This window comes from Stenella coeruleoalba (genome assembly GCF_951394435.1).
Source record: "Stenella coeruleoalba genome assembly, chromosome: 7".
Classification (NCBI taxonomy): Eukaryota; Metazoa; Chordata; class Mammalia; order Artiodactyla; family Delphinidae; genus Stenella; species Stenella coeruleoalba.
Window position 1 is genome coordinate 105,798,695 of NC_137153.1, and position 13,767 is coordinate 105,812,461.

General features: G+C 40.0%; 1 protein-coding gene across 19 annotated transcripts in view; it reads right to left on the reverse strand.

The window, feature by feature from the left end:
- Positions 1 to 13,767, reverse strand: part of ASTN2 (astrotactin 2) — a 1,502,867-nt gene that overhangs the window by 527,006 nt on the left and 962,094 nt on the right. For all 19 annotated transcript variants that reach the window (XM_079927232.1, XM_079927229.1, XM_079927230.1 and 16 more), the window contains one exon: positions 4,747 to 4,893. In XM_079927232.1, coding sequence (XP_079783358.1) covers positions 4,747 to 4,893 — 147 coding nt within the window. The remainder of the gene's footprint in view (positions 1 to 4,746; positions 4,894 to 13,767) is intronic.

Genomic DNA, 13,767 nt, shown 5'->3' on the forward strand with positions numbered 1-13,767 from the left:
ACTAGGTCTCAGGTACTGAGCTGAAAGCCTTATGAGCATTATTTCATTTATTCTTCACAACAGCTCTAGGAGATACGTACTGCTATAACCCCCCCACTTTATACATGAGACTAAAGCTTAGAAAGGGAAGACATTTTCAGATTAAGACTCAATCTTCTCCCATCTCTGGCCACCCTCCTCACCCATATGGCTCTAATTTTGCTTCCTGGGGACTTCCAGAACAAGCCTGCTCCCTTTTCAAGACAAATGATAATTATCATCGTCAATTTTGTGGAAGCATGGGACATGGAAAAAACTTGGATGAGAGGTTCAGGTAGTCTTGGGTTTTCATACCTTGCTTCACTTCTGTGTGTTAATCTGGCCAAATCACTTAACATCTCCAAAAACTACCTTCCATTTATGCAAAAAGAGGATGCTAAATCCTGCCTCAGAGTTCTGATATGAGCATTATATTAGTAACTCCATGTAAAGTGTTTTGAACACTGCCATATTCATAACTGATATGCTCAATAATTCTAAGCTCCCTTTTTGTCTAGTTCCTTCAACTCTTCTTATAGAATGATCTTCCTCCACCCTTTCCTTATGGGGTTTTTAGGTATTGACAATGTTTTTCCAATCCCTTGGCTGCAGTTCCTTTATTTTGGATGCCTTCCAATATATCACTGACCTTCTGTGCTTCTTAAAGCACAACTACCAGAACAAAATGGAACAGAGAACTCTAGGTATAGTGTTATCTATCTACACTGGAGTGGAACCATTTCATCTAGACAGCTTATTCCTTTAAATGTTGTCTCTTCTACTGGCTTACTATAGGGCCAGGATATTTGGTGAATATGTCCTGACATATTATACAATGGGAGCCTCGAGGGATGAACAAACTAACATCTCCACTCATATGAGCTTTTAATGTTAACCAATAACCATTCATCAATAATGCTACCTGTAGGGCAATTTGGGTGAAGCCCAAATCCATGTGATGAGAGCTGCCTTGTTATAAAACTCATATTGGACCATTCACATGGTATTCAGTGCTATAGGCAATCACTGGAATTGCCATAAGGCAGCTCCATTAATACAGCATTGATCAAGTGTAAGATGGAAGAAACCAAAGCCCCTATCAGGGCTCCAAGAGATCGCAAGGAGTTGTTAATCTGTTAGATGAAAGGAAAGTAACACGTAAAGAGATACTGATGCAGCTCTCAAACTTCTGTTAAGGGATCACCTCAAGTTCTTATTGAGAATATTAATACTTGGGCTCTACTCCTAGAAAGTGGGTCTCCATTTTCTGTTGGGAGAATGGAATGAGCAATGCACAGAGATTATCCACCCACAAGAGGCACTGGGATTGTGCTGTGGAAGGTCTGCTTGCCTAGAACTATTAGACAGCTGTCCACCTGACTTCAGGTGTTGGTTGCTTTCTGGATTCCTGAAGATCCCCCTAAATTGTGTCTCTAATCTTGTATATTCCATGGTTATTTCCAAGTTTTTTGACTTCTGTGCATCCTCTGCCTTAGTTTTCCTTCACTCGGTCTCCCCTTTCTGCTTAGACATCTGGTAGAAGAATCCCACAGAACTTTTCGTAATTCTGCTTTAATTTAGGCCCTGTTCATTCATTCAACACATACTTATTGAGCATCCATCACAGGCCATGCGGTGTGTTTGTCACCAGGGATATTCTTGCCTCACAGACATTCCAGTCTAGAGGCAGAAGCAGACAAGTCTACATGTAGCTATAAAGCTTTAAGTTTATGACAGAGATCAGAATACGAATTACCGGGAAAGGGCACCTTTTAATTTACCACATTTTTGTCTATCCTTTGAAGCCACCACAGTAGTTTTACAGTTTTCTTGGGTAATCCTATTTCCCACCTACTTGCTATCTAAAAATCTGATAAACACGGAATTGTAGGCTTCACAATAATCCTATGAGATAGGTATTATTATCATCCCCATTTTATAGATGCCGAGATTGAGACTCAGAGAGGTAAATAATTCACTTGGCTACAGAAGTGGCAGGTAATAGGGCAAGTATTTGAATTTTGTTTGTATTGTTCTATAGTCTCTGATCTCAGCCATTAATCATGACCTTGACCAAGTTACTTAGCCTCTTAGGAGCTCCATTTCTACATGCGTGAAAATAAATGTTCAAAATGTGGATGTCTCTAAGACCTAACATTCTACAATTAATGAATAGTGACTGGTGGTGATAAAAAGTAAGTGCACATGCCTCCAAAAATGGTCAAACTTTGCCCTATTGGTTTTCTTCACTCTTACTCTCCCATCCCATGTTCCAGCCACACCCAGGTTCTGGCGATTTTTCCAGTCCCAAGCTCCATGAGCCTACGTGCCTAGCTGCTGCAGTAAATTTTGTCCCTTCTACTTCTGCTATGCTTCTGCCATTTCATATTCCCATATTTTCCTGTCTTATGTGCACATACGATTTGATAGGGATGAACCAAAAGTCTTCTGCTTTGGTCAAAAAATCAACTGAGTGCATATAAGATGAGAAATACTAAACTTACTTGCAGTTCAATTGAAAAATGGAAATAAAAATTAAAATATAAAGTTAGCTAGTGATTATAACAGAAGAGAAATAGACTCACAGATATAGAGAACAAACTTGTGCTTACCAGAGGGCAAAGGGAAGGTGGGAGGGGCAAGACTGGGGTAGGGGATTAAGAGGTACAAACTACTACATATAAAATAAATACGCTACAAGGATATATAGTATGACACAGGAAATATAGCCAGTATTTTACAATAACTATAAATGGAATATAGTCTTTAAAAATTGTGCAAAATATGTTGTATACCTGAAACTTATATAATATGGCACATCAACTATACCTCAATAAAAATATAATTGAAAAAAAAATTAAAGTAGGGGCTAGTTCACTATGGTGAAGTAGGAGTAAACACAGGATGCTTTAGTATAAGTCTAGGAGAGAAAGGTGAAAGTTCCACTCTGCACAGAACATACTGAAGGGATTGGTGCTAAGTTGTGAACACTGTAACTTAAAAAATTAGAGATAAAATCAAGTTGCATTAAAATATGGCTGACATATATAAAGGATCTCAAAAACACCTGATACATATCCAATGGGAAAAAGATTTTAAAAAATAATAATGGTACTAATATGGTGCTAGAAGGGTGGTTATCCCTGGGATGGGATTCACTGGGAGGGGGCGTAAGGAAGCTGAAGGTATTGGAAATGTTTTATGTTTGATCTGGGTGAACTCATGTAAAAATTCATTAAGCTGCATACTTAATATTTCTTCTTTATTATATTTATGATAACTTTCAATACATTTAATAATACTAATAAGGACTTACTGTATAACACAGGGAATTCTACTCAATATTCTGTAATAACCTATATGTGAAAAGAATCTGAAAAAAGAATGAGCATGTGCGTATATATATATAATGTATATATGTATTCACTTTGTTGTACACCTGAAACTAACACAGCTTTGTAAATCAACTGTACTCCAATAAAAACTAATAATAAAAAAGAAGATGTGGTACATATATACAATGGAATACTACCCAGCCATAAAAAAGAAGGAAATAATGCCATTTAAAGCAACATGGATGAAACTAGAGATGATCACACTAAATGAAGTCAGAAAGAGAAAGACAAACATCATATGTTATCACTTATACGTGGAATCTGAAATATGGCACAAATGAACCTATCTACAAAACATAAACAGACTCATGGACATAGAGAACAGACCGGTGGTTGCCAAGGGGGAGGGGGGAGGAGGGGAGGGATGGAATGGGAGGTTGGGGTTAGCAGTTGTAAGCTGTTATACATAGAATGGATAAACAACCAGGTCCTACCGTATATCACAGGAAACTATATTCAATATCCTAAGATAAACCGTAATGGAAAAGAATACAAAAATGTATATATATGTATAACCAAATCACTTTGCTGCACAGCAGAAATTAACACAACATTGTAAATCAACTACACGTCAATAATAAAAAAAAAATTCTTCCCCAAAATGGATACATTTCTGTCATTTGTAATGTATGTAAAGGAAAAGTTATAATATATGTAAATTGTAAAAATAAATAAATAAATAATAATGCCAAGCATTTGGGGAAACACATCACATTCTGCTGGAGTATATAAACTGGAACAATTTTCTGGAGGGCACTTTAGCAACAGATATCAAGCACCTTAATCAGCTTCTTGGACCATGCTTTGTGAATGAGTATAGCAACTACAGTGTCTCATTAATTCAAACTAATTGGGTGAGGAGTAAATGGTAGGATATAACATGCTTGTAAAGGACATTTACAGCGAATGAGATATGAGTACAATCCAGGACACTTAGGAAGTTCCAACAAAGCTCATACAGTCTTCTTTGCCGTATTTTTTAAATAGGAAAGACTATTTTGGGGGGCGGGGAGGTATTTTTAGTTAGGCATAGGATGTACACGCATGATAAGAAAACAGTAGGTTCTCTGAAGTAGCTCAATCTTTCTGCACGCACATTGGAATTCTTTCTTTATTAACAAACCTTACCCTTGCCCATGGAATAAAAGCAGTCTTTAGTTCCATTCAAATAATCCAGGATTTTCAGAGATAAGGACCTCTTAAGGTCTTTGGATGCTCTCTCTCTTTTTTAGTAATATAATTCTGAGGTTGGGCCACGCATGGGGAACATTGGAGCACACAGGGGTGCAAGGTGCCGAGGAGATGTGGGGCATCTCCGACGCTCAGCTCTTACCGTCTGCAATGAAGTGCTCGGGCACATGCAGAGTCACCTTCACAGTGAGTGGACAGGACATCTGACTGCCACACACCATGGCCAGGATGCAGGAGCTCACAGCGATCAACATCAGGGCCGTCTTGTTCACTGGGCTTTTCAGCAAACCTAGTAACATAAACACACACAAAGATACATAAGTCCATGAGGTGAGGAAACAGGAATAGCATGGAATTTGGGAATTCTGTTGTTTTCCAAATGAGAAGCTGGAAAAAGAAACCACATTTTCCAACCTCTGTGCTTGTAGCGACAGCTCAGTGGTCCCCTGTTGGGTCTTTGTTTAACTCTCTGCAAAATGGGCTTATTTACCCCTTTTGGTATAGACGAAAAGAAAAAAACTTCCTCAAAATTGTGGCAATTCTTACTCTTCCCCTCTCAATTAGGTTGGTCATGTTCGATAATATTTAGATGATACTAAACTTTCTACCCACGCTAGAAGCAACCGAGAAGATACTGTGTTGTTGAATTCATAGGGCCTAGGCAAAGGAGCATGGGCTTTGGAGTTTGACCATCTGGGTTCAAATTTGGCCTTCAGCCCTCATTGGCTGTGTGACCTGTTTCAATTTCTGAACCTCGGTTTTCTTATGTGCACGATGAGGATAATAACAGACAGCTCACAGGTGGTTGTGATGATCATGTGTGTGGCATAGTGTATATACAATGTCTGCCATCTAGAAGGGTTTCACGGACTTTGAGGCCGATCAGTTCAAGTTAATTTCCCAAGCATCTACTGATGACCTCCTAGGTGAGACACACATAGAGCAGAATAAGAATAGTTCTTGCTCTGCAGGAGCTTACAGGCTAGGGGGCAAAGGCGGACTTATCCACAGCTAATTAGAATGCAAGGCAAGTTGTGCTAAGAGCTAGTAGAGAGGGCACAAGATGAGAAGGGGAGTTTTGCCTGGGAAAATTAAAGACAATTTCACGGTCACAGTACAATGAGTAGATTGGATCTGCCTGGCAAGGAGAGTGCTGGGCCAGCAAAGAAATTCTAAGGACTATATCCTGAGCCCCCAACGAGTCTCACTATTTGGCTTTACTATTCACATCTAATGTCAAGGCTTTGATTAACATGTCTAGAACAATGCTTCCCAAATTTCTATTATCCACTCTGCTCTTATTTGGAGCAAACCTTTATGCCCAAACCTCCCGGACATCTCTCTCTGAATATCCCATGAGTATGACAAACTAACATGTTCAAAACTGGAGGCATTACCATCTCCTTAAAGCCTCTTCTTCCTCCTTCTCCTGGGCTCCCCTAAGTATTGAAAGCACTGCCATTTAAACTGGCCAGAAACCTAGATGTCAACTTTCAGTCTTCTGTCTTCCTCCTTTATAGCAACTAAACAGCATGCAGTCCTGTGTACTCTATGTCCTTAGCATTTTCACCTCTTACCCCTGATCTCTTCTATTGTCTGTTTGCTTGTGAGATGAGGGAGGTTAGGCACATCTTCCTATCTAACTCCATGGTGGAACCCCCTGAGCTGTTATAGAGCAACTGGCCACAGGATGTGGTCCACACTGATTAGCCTGGCATCTGAGGCCTTCACAGTGCGTCCCTACATTCATACCTCCTTGCTGCTCTCTCCTACCCAGCCCACGAGCTGGCAGGGCTGCATCACTGCAGTGATGCCAAAGTGAGCGCTCTTCATCATGTTAATATTAGCATAGGAGCTATTTCTTTTGCATAGAAATCCACTTGTTTCCTTGTTTCCCGTCACTCACTGAGATTAATCATAAGTGTAAATCCCTCTCCCTCTAGGGAGAAAGACTGCCTACATTTGTTATGCTTCCTAAAATATCTTATTCAAACACTAGAATCTAGTAACTTGATGGTAAATTCCTTCAGGGCAGGCACTGCGTCTTCGGCTCACCACTGTATCGCAATGCCTACCACAGTGTCTGCAATGTGGTAGCATCTCAGTAAATGCATCATATCTTCCAGCAGTGATAATAAGTACATTAGCAACCAGACACAGGCACGCAACTGTCAAAAATCATGCCAACCATAGAAAGCCAACACTCCCAGATAAATGGACCCTGAAGGAACAGGAGCCCCTGACAGCCCACTTTCAGATTTTTGTATGGATACCTACTTTTCTTAATAATCAGTGAGCTGCTTGAGGGAAGGGATCCCACCTTTACCATCTTTATGTCTCTCCTGCCAGGTTCATTGCTCAGAACCTTAAATTGCTTAATTTAAGAATAGGGGCTTTGTGGACAGCTGCCAGGAGGCCCGTCTCCTCAGGACCTGCTGGGTCTTTGGCTACTGGAACACGCAGGGCTGAGTCCATGCTGACGGCCCGGGCTTCAGGACAACCGGGGGTCGAGTCCACACTAACAGAAGTTGGGTCTCCTCAGGACCCACTGGGGCTTCAGCTTTGGGGAACTGTGGGGTCCAGTTCTCTCTCACAGGAGCCTGGTCTCCTCAGGACCTGCCAGGAGGTGATGTTGTTAAGGGAAGAAGGGTAATCGTAAGACCCAAGACATGGTAGCTATTAATATACTCCCCCCACGGTGCCTCTTAATATCATGTGGACTCCTACAAGGGAAATAAGCATCACAACTTTGGTTGAACTTTGTCTGGCCGTGTGGCTGACACGGTCTTGGTGCTCCAGCCGGGTGTCAGGCCTGAGTTTCTGAGGTGGGAGAGCCGAATTGAGGACACTGGTCAACCAGAGACCTCCCAGCCCCACGTAACATCAAACGGCGAAAGTTTTCCCAGAGATCTCCATCTCAACGCTAAGACCCAGCTCCACTCAACGACCAGCAAGCTCCAGTGCTGGACACCCTATGCCAAACAACTAGCAAGACAAGAACACAACCCCACCCATTAGCAGAGAGGCTGCCTAAAATCATAATAAGGCCACAGACACCCCAAAATACACCACCAGACGTGGACCTGCCCACCAGAAAGACAAGATCCAGCCTCATCCACCAGAACACAGGCATTACTCCCCTCCACCAGGAAGCCTACACAACCCACTGAACCAACCTTAGCCACTGGGGGCAGAAACCAAAAACAACAGGAACTACGAACCTGCAGGTTTCAAAAAGGAGACCCCAGGCACAGAAGTTAAGAAAAATGAGAAAACAGAAAAACACAAGCAGATGAAGGAGCAAGATAAAAACCTACCAGATCTAACACATGAAGAGGAAATAGGCAGTCTACCTGAAAAAGAATTCAGAGTAATGATAGCAAGGATGATACAAAATCTTGGAACTAGAATGGAGAAACTACAAGAAATGTTTAACAAGGACCTAGAAGAACTAAAGAGCAAACAAACAATGATAAACAAGACAATAAATGAAATTAAAAGTTCTCTGGTAGGAATCAACAACAGAATAACGGAGGCAGAAGAACGAATAAGTGACCTGGAAGACAGAAGGGTGGAATTCACTGCTGCACAAGAGAATAAACAAAAAAGAATGAAAAGAAATGAAGACAGCCTAAGAGACCTCTGGGACAACATTAAATGCAACAACATTCACATTATAGGTGTCCCAGAAGGAGAAGAGAGAGAGAAAGGACCAGAGAAAATATTTGAAGTTATTATCGGTGAAAACTTCCTTAACATGGGAAAGGGAATAGCCACCCAAGTCCAGGAAGCACAGAGAGTCCCATACAGGATAAACTCAAGGAGAAACACGCCAAGACACATAGTAATCAAACTGGCAAAAATGAAAGACAAAGAAAAATTATTGAAAGCAGCAACAGAAAAACGACAAATAACATACAAGGGAACTCCCATAAGGTTAACAGCTGATTTCTCAGCAGAAACTCTACAAGCCAGAAGGGAGTGGCATGATATACATAAAGTGATGAAAGGGAAGAACCTACAACCAAGATCACTCTATCCAACAAGGATCTCATTCAGATTTGACGGAGAAATTAAAACCTTTACAGACAATCAAAAGCTAAGAGAATTCAGCACCACCAAACCAGCTCTACAACAAATGCTAAAGGAATTTCTCTAAGTGGGAAACACAAGAGAAGAAAAGGACCTATAAAAACAAACCCAAAACGATTAAGAAAATGGTCATAGGAACATACATATAAATAATTACCTTAAACGTGAATGGATTAAATGCTCCAACCAAAAGACACAGGCTTGCTGAATGGATACAAAAACAAGACGCATATATATGCTGTCTACAAGAGACCCACTTCAGACCTAGGGACACATACAGACTGAAAGTGAGGGGATGGAAAAAGAAATTCCATGCAAATGGAAATCAAAAGAAAGCTGGAGTAGCAATACTCATATCAGACAAAATAGACTTTAAAATACAAGAGACAGTGTTACAAGAGACAAGGAGGACACTACATAATGATGAAGGGATCAATCCAAGAAGAAGATATAACAACTGTAAATATTTATGCACCCAACATAGGAGCACCTCAATACATAAGGCAAATGCTAACAGCCATACAAGGGGAAATCGGCAGTACACAATAACAGTAGGGGACTTTAACACCCCACTTTCACCAATGGACAGATCATCCAAAACGAAAATAAACAGTAAACACACACTTTAAATGATACATTAAACAAGATGGATTTAATTGATACATATAGGACATTCCAACCAAAAAAAACAGAATACACATTTTTCTCAAGTGCTCAAGGAACATTCTCCAGGATAGATCATATCTTGGGTCACAAATCAAGCCTTCGTAAATTTAAGAAAGTTGAAATTGTATCAAGTATGCTTTCTGACCACAACGGTATGAGACTAGGTATCAATTACAGGAAAAAATCTGTAAAAATTACAAACACACAGAGGCTAAACAATACACTACTAAATAACCAAGAGATCACTGAAGAAATCAAAGAGGAAATCAAAAAATACCTAGAGACAAATGACAATGAAAACACCAAAACCCAAAACCTATGGGATGCAGCAAAAGCAGTTCTAAGAGGGAAGTTTATAGCAATACAATTCTACCTCAAGAAACAAGAAACATCTCAAATAAACAACCTAACATTACACCTAAAGCAATTAGAGAAAGAAGAACAAAAGAACCCCAAACTTCGCAGAAGGAAAGAAATCCTAAAGATCAGATCAGAAATAAATGAAAAAGAAATGAAGGAAACTATAGGAAAGATCAATAAAACTAAAAGCTGGTTCTTTGAGAAGATAAACAAAATTGATAAACCATTAGCCAGAATCATCAAGAAAAAAAGGGAGAAGAGTCAATTCAATAGAATTAGAAATGAAAATGGAGAAGTAACAACTGACACTGCAGAAATACAAAGGATCATGAGACATTACTACAAGCAACTATATGCCAATAAAATGGACAACCTGGAAGAAATGGACACATTCTTAGACAAGCATAACCTTCTAAGACTGAACCAGGAAGAAATAGAAAATATAAACAGACCAATCACAAGAAATGAAATTAAAACTGTGATTAAAAATCTTCCAACACACAAAAGCCCAGGACCAGACGGCTTCACAGGTAAATCCAATCAAACATTAAGAGAAGAGCTAACACCTATCCTTCTGAAACTCCTCCAAATATAACAGAGGGAGGAACACTCCCAAACTCATTCTACGAGGCCACCATCACCCTGATACCAAAACCAGACAAAGATGTCACAAAAAAAGAAAACTACAGGCTAGTATCACTGATAAACATAGATGCAAAAATCCTCAACAAAATACTAGCAAACAGAATCCAACAGCACATGAAAAGGATCATACACCATGATCAAGTAGGGTTTATCCCAGGAATGCAAGGATTCTTCAATATAGGCAAAGCAATCAATGTGATACACCATATTAACAAACTGAAGGATAAAAACCCTATGATAATATCAGTAGGTGCAGAAAAAGCTTTTGACAAAATTCAACACCCATTTATGATAAAAACCCTCTACAAAATAGGTGGAGAGAGAAACTACCTCAACATAATAAAGGCCATATATGACAAACCAACAGCCAACATCGTTCTCAATGGTGAAAAACTGAAACCATTTCCACTACGATCAGTAACAAGAGAAGGTTGCCCACTCTCACCACTATTATTCTACATAGTTTTGGACGTTTTAGCCATAGCAGTCAGAGAAGAAAAAGAAATAAAAGGAATCCAAGTCGGAAAAGAAGAAATAAAGCTGTCACTGTTTGCAGATGACATGATACTATACATAGAGAATCCTAAAGATGCTACCAGAAAACTACTAGAGATAATCAATGAATTTGGTAAAGTAGCAGGATACAAAATTAATGCACAGAAATCTCTGGCATTCCTATACACTAATGATGAAAAATCTGAAAGAGAAATTTAGGAAACAATTCCATTTACCACTGCAACAAAAAGAATAAAATACCTAGGAATAAATCTACCTATGGAGACACAAGACCTGTATGCAAAAAATTATAAGACATTGATGAAAGAAATTAAAGATGACACAAACAGATGGAGAGATATACCATGTTCTTGGATTGGCAGAATCAACATTGTGAAAGGACTATACTATCCAAAGCAATCTACAGATTCAGTGCAATCTCTATCAAACTACCAATGGCATTTTTCACGGAAGTAGAACAAAAATCTCACAATTCGTATGGAAACACAAAAGACCCCGAATAGCCAAAGCAATCTTGAGAAAGAAAAACGGAGCTGGAAGAATCAGGCTCCCTGACTTCAGACTATATTAGAAAGCTACAGCAATCAAGACAGTATGGTACTGGCACAAAAACAGCAATATAGATCAACGGAACAGGATAGAAAGCCCAGAGATTAACCCACGCATATATGGTTACCTTATCTTTGACAAAGGAGGCAAGAATATACAGTGGAGAAAAGACAGCCTCTTCAATAAGTGGTGCTTGGAAAACTGGACAGCTACATGTAAAAGAATGAGATTAGAACACTCCATCACACCATACACAAAAATAAACTCAAAATGAATTAAAGACCTAAATGTAAGGCCAGACATTATAAAACTCTTAGAGGAAAACATAGGCAGAACACTCTAGGACATAAATCACAGCAAGATCCTTTCTGAGAAATGGAAATAAAAACAAAAATAAACAAATGGGACCTAATGAAACTTAAAAGCTTTTGCACAGCAAAGGAAAACATAAACAAGATGAAAAGACAACCTCCAGAATGGGAGAAAATATTTGCAAATGAAGCAACTGACAAAGGATTAATCTCCAAAATTTACAAGCAGTTCATGCAGCTCAATATGAAAAAAGCAAACAACCTAATCCAAAAATGGGCAGGAGACCTAAACAGATATTTCTCCAAAGAAGATACACAGATTGCCAACAAACACATGAAAGAATGCTCAACATCACTAATCACTAGAGAAATGCAAATCAAAACTACAGTGAGGTATCACCTCACACCGGTCAGATTGGCCGTCATCAAAAATCTACAAACAATAAATACTGGACAGGGTGTGGAGAAAAGGGAACCCTCTTGCACTGTTGGTGAGAATGTAAATTGATACAGCCCCTATGGAGAACAGTATGGAGGTTCCTTAAAAAACTAAAAATAGAACTACCATACGACCCAGCAATCCCACTACTGGGCATATACCCTGAGAAAACCATAATTCCGAAAGAGTCATGTACCACAGTGTTCATTGCAGGTCTATTTACAATAGCCAGGACATGGAAGCAACCTAAGCATCCATCATCGGAGGAATGGATAAAGAAGATGTGGCACATATATACAATGGAATATTACTCAGCCATAAAAAGAAACGATACTGAGTTTTTTGTAGTGAGGTGGATGGACCTAGAGACTGCCATACAGAGTGACGTAAGAGAAAAACAAATACCATATGCCAACACATATATATGGAATCTAAAAACAGAGAAAAACAAAAGGTTCTGAAGAACCTAGGGGCACGACAGGGATAAAGATGCAGACATAGAGAATGGACTTGAGGTCATGGGAAGGGGCAAGGGTAAGCTGGGACGAAGTGAGAGAGTGGCATGGGCGTATACATCTTTTTACATAAAGATGTAAAAACACCCAAAAAGATGTTAAATAAATAAATACATACATACATAACTAAATAAAAGAATAGGGGCTTTGTCTTTATTGCCAGTCTTAGAATAAGGCATAGCCTATGGTAGGGACGATTCATATACTTGTGGTTGCTATAGTTGGTAAATATTAGTTAACTAGAAGAGCAGTTAAGATAAAAAGATGGTTGTGGTATCAGGGGACAGAAAATCTCTTAACTTAAAAGGACCACATAAAAAAAGGAACACATTTTCTCTCTCATCTGGGAGCCACAAGAAGCTGTTTCAAACTCTGATAATATCAACAGTTTCATAACTGAACAGCAGAATCAAGGTAACGTCGATGTTTTCTACCAGAAAGGGTATGGACTAAGCGTTGTTGCCTCGCATAGGTCTTTCTTTAAGAAGTCAACATATGGGGCTTCCCTGGTGGCGCAGTGGTTGAGAGTCCTCCTGCCGATGCAGGGGACACGGGTTTGTGCCCTGGTCCGGGAAGATCCCACATGCCGCGGAGCGGCTGGGCCCGTGAGCCATGGCCGCTGAGCCTGTGCTCCGCAACGGGAGAGATCACAACAGTGAGAGGCCCGCGTACCGCAAAAAAAAAAAAAAAAAAAAAAAAGAAAAAAAGAAAAGAAGTCAACATATGACTCCTAGCCTAGATATCTAGATATTTAACATCCCACCCCACCCCCCGACCCCCGTTCCCAGCTAACAGCAGCAGCACTGAGTTTCCAGTCTGGACTCTAAGGAGGCTGATTTCAAGAGAAAGAACATGTAAACGTGAGTCCAGCAGGAACAAACTCTTGGGAAGGTGAGCCAGGTCCAGAGCGTGAGATGTGAAAGGTGGTTAGAGGCGCCTGGCATTGGGGAGTGGACTCCCTGGAAGGACAGTAGTGCCCTGTGAGTGTCCAAGAAGGCATCTCTCAGACTGGCCCATGCAGCAGCAGAAACAGATGTGACCAAGGCATTCCTTTCACTAATTAAACAACT